At 58.5% G+C, this 3,191-nt stretch overlaps 1 protein-coding gene across 2 annotated transcripts in view; it reads left to right on the top strand.

Moving 5' to 3' along the window:
• The window catches only part of NOS1 (nitric oxide synthase 1), a 47,497-nt gene that overhangs the window by 8,305 nt on the left and 36,001 nt on the right, over window positions 1-3,191 (top strand). Inside the window, exon 2 of one of the 2 annotated variants that reach the window (XM_008642915.2) lies at window positions 2,376-2,502. In XM_008642915.2, the coding sequence (XP_008641137.2) occupies window positions 2,376-2,502 (127 nt within the window). Of the gene's footprint in view, window positions 1-2,369; window positions 2,503-3,191 lie in introns of both variants that reach the window. The other variant, XM_008642914.2, reaches the window with a different exon arrangement.

Raw genomic sequence — 3,191 nt, 5'->3', positions numbered from 1 at the left:
CAGACACCTGAGGGGACATGGAGCATCCAGGTAATTCCCACCTGGATGTCCCAGTCCCTCGGGATGGGGCACCTCGCTGTCAGGTGGTGCTCGAGGCTGGGGAAGGGGAGCAATCCCTGCTCCAGCAGAACTTGTAAATCCCAACCCACCCAAATTAGCACCCAACTTAATTCAACATCTGGGATTTCTCCAGCTGCCAACATTTACGGCTTTGCTGCTGTGCACACAATGAGATCCCACATTCCAGCCCCTCCAGCTGCTGCTGCTGACGGATGGATCCCGGTCCCAGCTTCCCTCGTGCTGGCAGTGGCCCTGCAGACACCTCCCTGGGAGCAGCAGGTCGTGCCAGGCACCAGCATCCTTCTGGAGCTGCCTGTGGGACCTCTGGCTGATCCTCAGCTTCTCCTGTGCGCGCAGAGGCAAAGCCCGTGCCCCTGGAGAGGCTTCGTGGTTCTCCACTTCCCTCTGCTAAGCCCCAAGTTCCGGGAGAGCCAAGGGATTTCTCCCTCATGGATTTAGCACTTCTGTCTGGATTTTGGGCCCCTTGTGAGGAGCAGCAGCTGGGGCTCGTCAGCCGCTGGAGGTGACTTGGTGCGCTCGGTGTCCCTGTGCTGACCTGGCCCCGCGTCCGCCGGCATGATGGGGATCAGGGCAGGAGGGCAGGGATGTGCAGCCGTGGAAATGAGAGTTCTCCGGGAGATTTAACAGCTGGGCCTCGCTCGGAGGGGACAGCCAGACCGGCTGCGTTTTCATCCTGCTAATTCTCCTCCGCCTGGCTGCTGGGGATTACTGGGATGGAGGGACTGGGCAAGAGAGCCTGGGCTTGCCCTTTGGACTGGGCACAGTGGGGTTGCGTGGCTCCTGGCAGTCCCTGGGATCCGTGTGGATTCTGGGATCTCTGTGGATCACCACCACCGCAGCAGAGATTGGGATCTGCTGCCTTGGGCCGCGGTGCTGCGGGTGGGGTTTCTTGTGTTTTATCTGATTGAAACCCTTTCAGGTGCTGCGGGTGGGGTTTCTTGTGTTTTATCTGATTGAAACCCTTTCACATCCTCCCAGGAGCCAGGTCACCGAGGAGCAGCTTTCCTGGCCTGGACGGGCACAGAAATCCCAGGGAAAACGGCATCAGGGCACCTGTGCCTCCTCCCTTGCACCAAGGTGGCCACTTTCCAGTGTTTGGAAGGTGGCCAGAGCCCAGGGAAATATTTTGGCAGCTGAGCATGGCTCTGTAAAAGCAGAAAATGACAGAAAGCTCAAAGCACAGGGAGACGCTCTTTAAATGAAGTCTTTTCCTTAAGCCAAAGGGCTTCAAGGACTGTGAAACTGAATTTATTTGTATTTATTTGTCTCCCTGAAATGGAACCAGGAGCATCCTGCTGGCGAGATTCATGCCCTGGGTGCAAGCGTCCCGCTTTGGTGAGCGCCCAAACCCTGCCACCATTAATGAGAAGCCTCATTACGGAATCCAGGGGCATCTGGAAAGGCTTTTAAGGGCTGACAGCAGGAGCAAAGCAATTCCAGAGGGCATTTCTTCAGTGCCTGTGCCCATCCTGGCATCCCGTGCCCCTGCTCAGCCCGGCCCAGGGAGCCCCTTCCCTCCGTGGCCTCTGTGGTGCCACCTCCTGCCTCGCCTGAATGCCACGTCCCTAAGCCCCGCTTGTTTTCTCTCCTTGGCGAGGGCTCACATGGCAGAGGTTTTTCAGCAGCTGCTCAGGTGGTGTTTCAGAGCCTCTCCCACACCCCGAGTCGTGCATGGCGCAGTGAGTTACACCCGAGTTACACCGGAGTTACACCCGAGTTACACCGGGGTTACTCCGGTGGCACCGCGTGGGCCGGGGCAGCCGGCGCTGGGTGGGATGCCCTTGGTTCCCAGCCTTCCCAGCATCCCCAGCAATTCCAGGGGCAATCCATCCGTTTGCTCGACTGAAATCACTTCCACTCACAGCATCTGGAAAGGTCAGGGAGAGGAGAGAGAGCTCCTGGGAGCCTCCTGTTTGTTCTGGGGCTTTTTTCTCCCTCTTCCCTGCTCATAAACACCGAGCTGCTCTGCAGGCTCCTTCTGCCACGAGCTTTTCCAGCCTCCTTTCCCCAGCTCCTGTTTTCCCGGGGTTCCAGCTCGGGTTTTGGGGCGCAGAGGCTCTGTTGTGGAGCCAGTGTGGGCACAGGGTTCTGCTGCTGCTCCGAGGTGGAACTTCCATTGTGTTTGGGTTGTCCTCACCTCGCTGATTCATCGCCTTGGCCAGGGCTCAGCCTTTCCTTCCTTCCCGCGGGGCAGTGGCCAAGTTTTCGCTCCTGTGGGAAGCGGCGGGAGCAGGACCTGTGCCCGTGGTCCCAGCACCCAGCGACCCAAATGATTTTTAACCCTTCAGTTTCAGGGAAGGGGAGAACAACCCCCAGAAAGCTGTGCCGGCACGGATGGAGAACGAGCGTGTCCTGGGGGACCTGTGGGGGAAGAGCACCGTCCCCGTGGTCCTGAACAACCCCTACTCCGAAGCAGAGCAGGTAAGAGGCCATGGCTGGGGCTGCTTTGGGTGGGAAAACCAAAATTCCCAGCGTTTGTGGGAGTGTGACCCATCCCGGTGGGTTCTCAAAGTACAAAGACCCTGTGGGGACAATGTGTGGTTGATCCCAAAAGCTGGAGGTGACAGATCCCAGAGCCCCTTTGGGCCAGGAGCTGAAGCCTACAAGGTTCAGGCAGGGAATGGAGGTCACTGGAGAATGATGCTCTTCATCCAAGGGCTGACGTGGGATGGGAGCCCAGCCAGGGACCAGGACGCTGAAGCCTCCCTGGGGAATGTGATCCCTTTTGGTGGCACCAGGCCAAGCTGCATCATGAAAGGCGTTTGGATTCATCTGATGGTAATTGAATAGAGCACTTCAGAGAACGCGTTCCACGGAGCCTTTTCATCTCCTCACACTCCACGGCCATCAATTCTCAGGCTCCCTTGCCAAAGGGAGATTAACTCCACGTCTGTAGCACAGCCAGAGACGTCAGGCAGACCCTGCCAGGCCACCGAGATCACCTCAGGGAAAACATGACGTGCGTGAGCTCTGCCAGTGCTCGGGCAAAAGGGTCTCCCTGATGGGATTATCCAGGGCAGGACACGGGGAACGGACTGGGATCATCCCATCCCACCCCCTGCCATGGGCAGGGACACCTCCCACTGTCCCCGGCTGCTCCCAGTGCTCGC

The sequence above is a fragment of the Corvus brachyrhynchos genome, unplaced genomic scaffold (assembly GCF_000691975.1).
Source record: "Corvus brachyrhynchos isolate BGI_N302 unplaced genomic scaffold, ASM69197v1 scaffold19, whole genome shotgun sequence".
Lineage (NCBI taxonomy): Eukaryota > Metazoa > Chordata > Aves > Passeriformes > Corvidae > Corvus > Corvus brachyrhynchos.
This window is presented reverse-complemented; position numbering and strand designations above follow the sequence as displayed.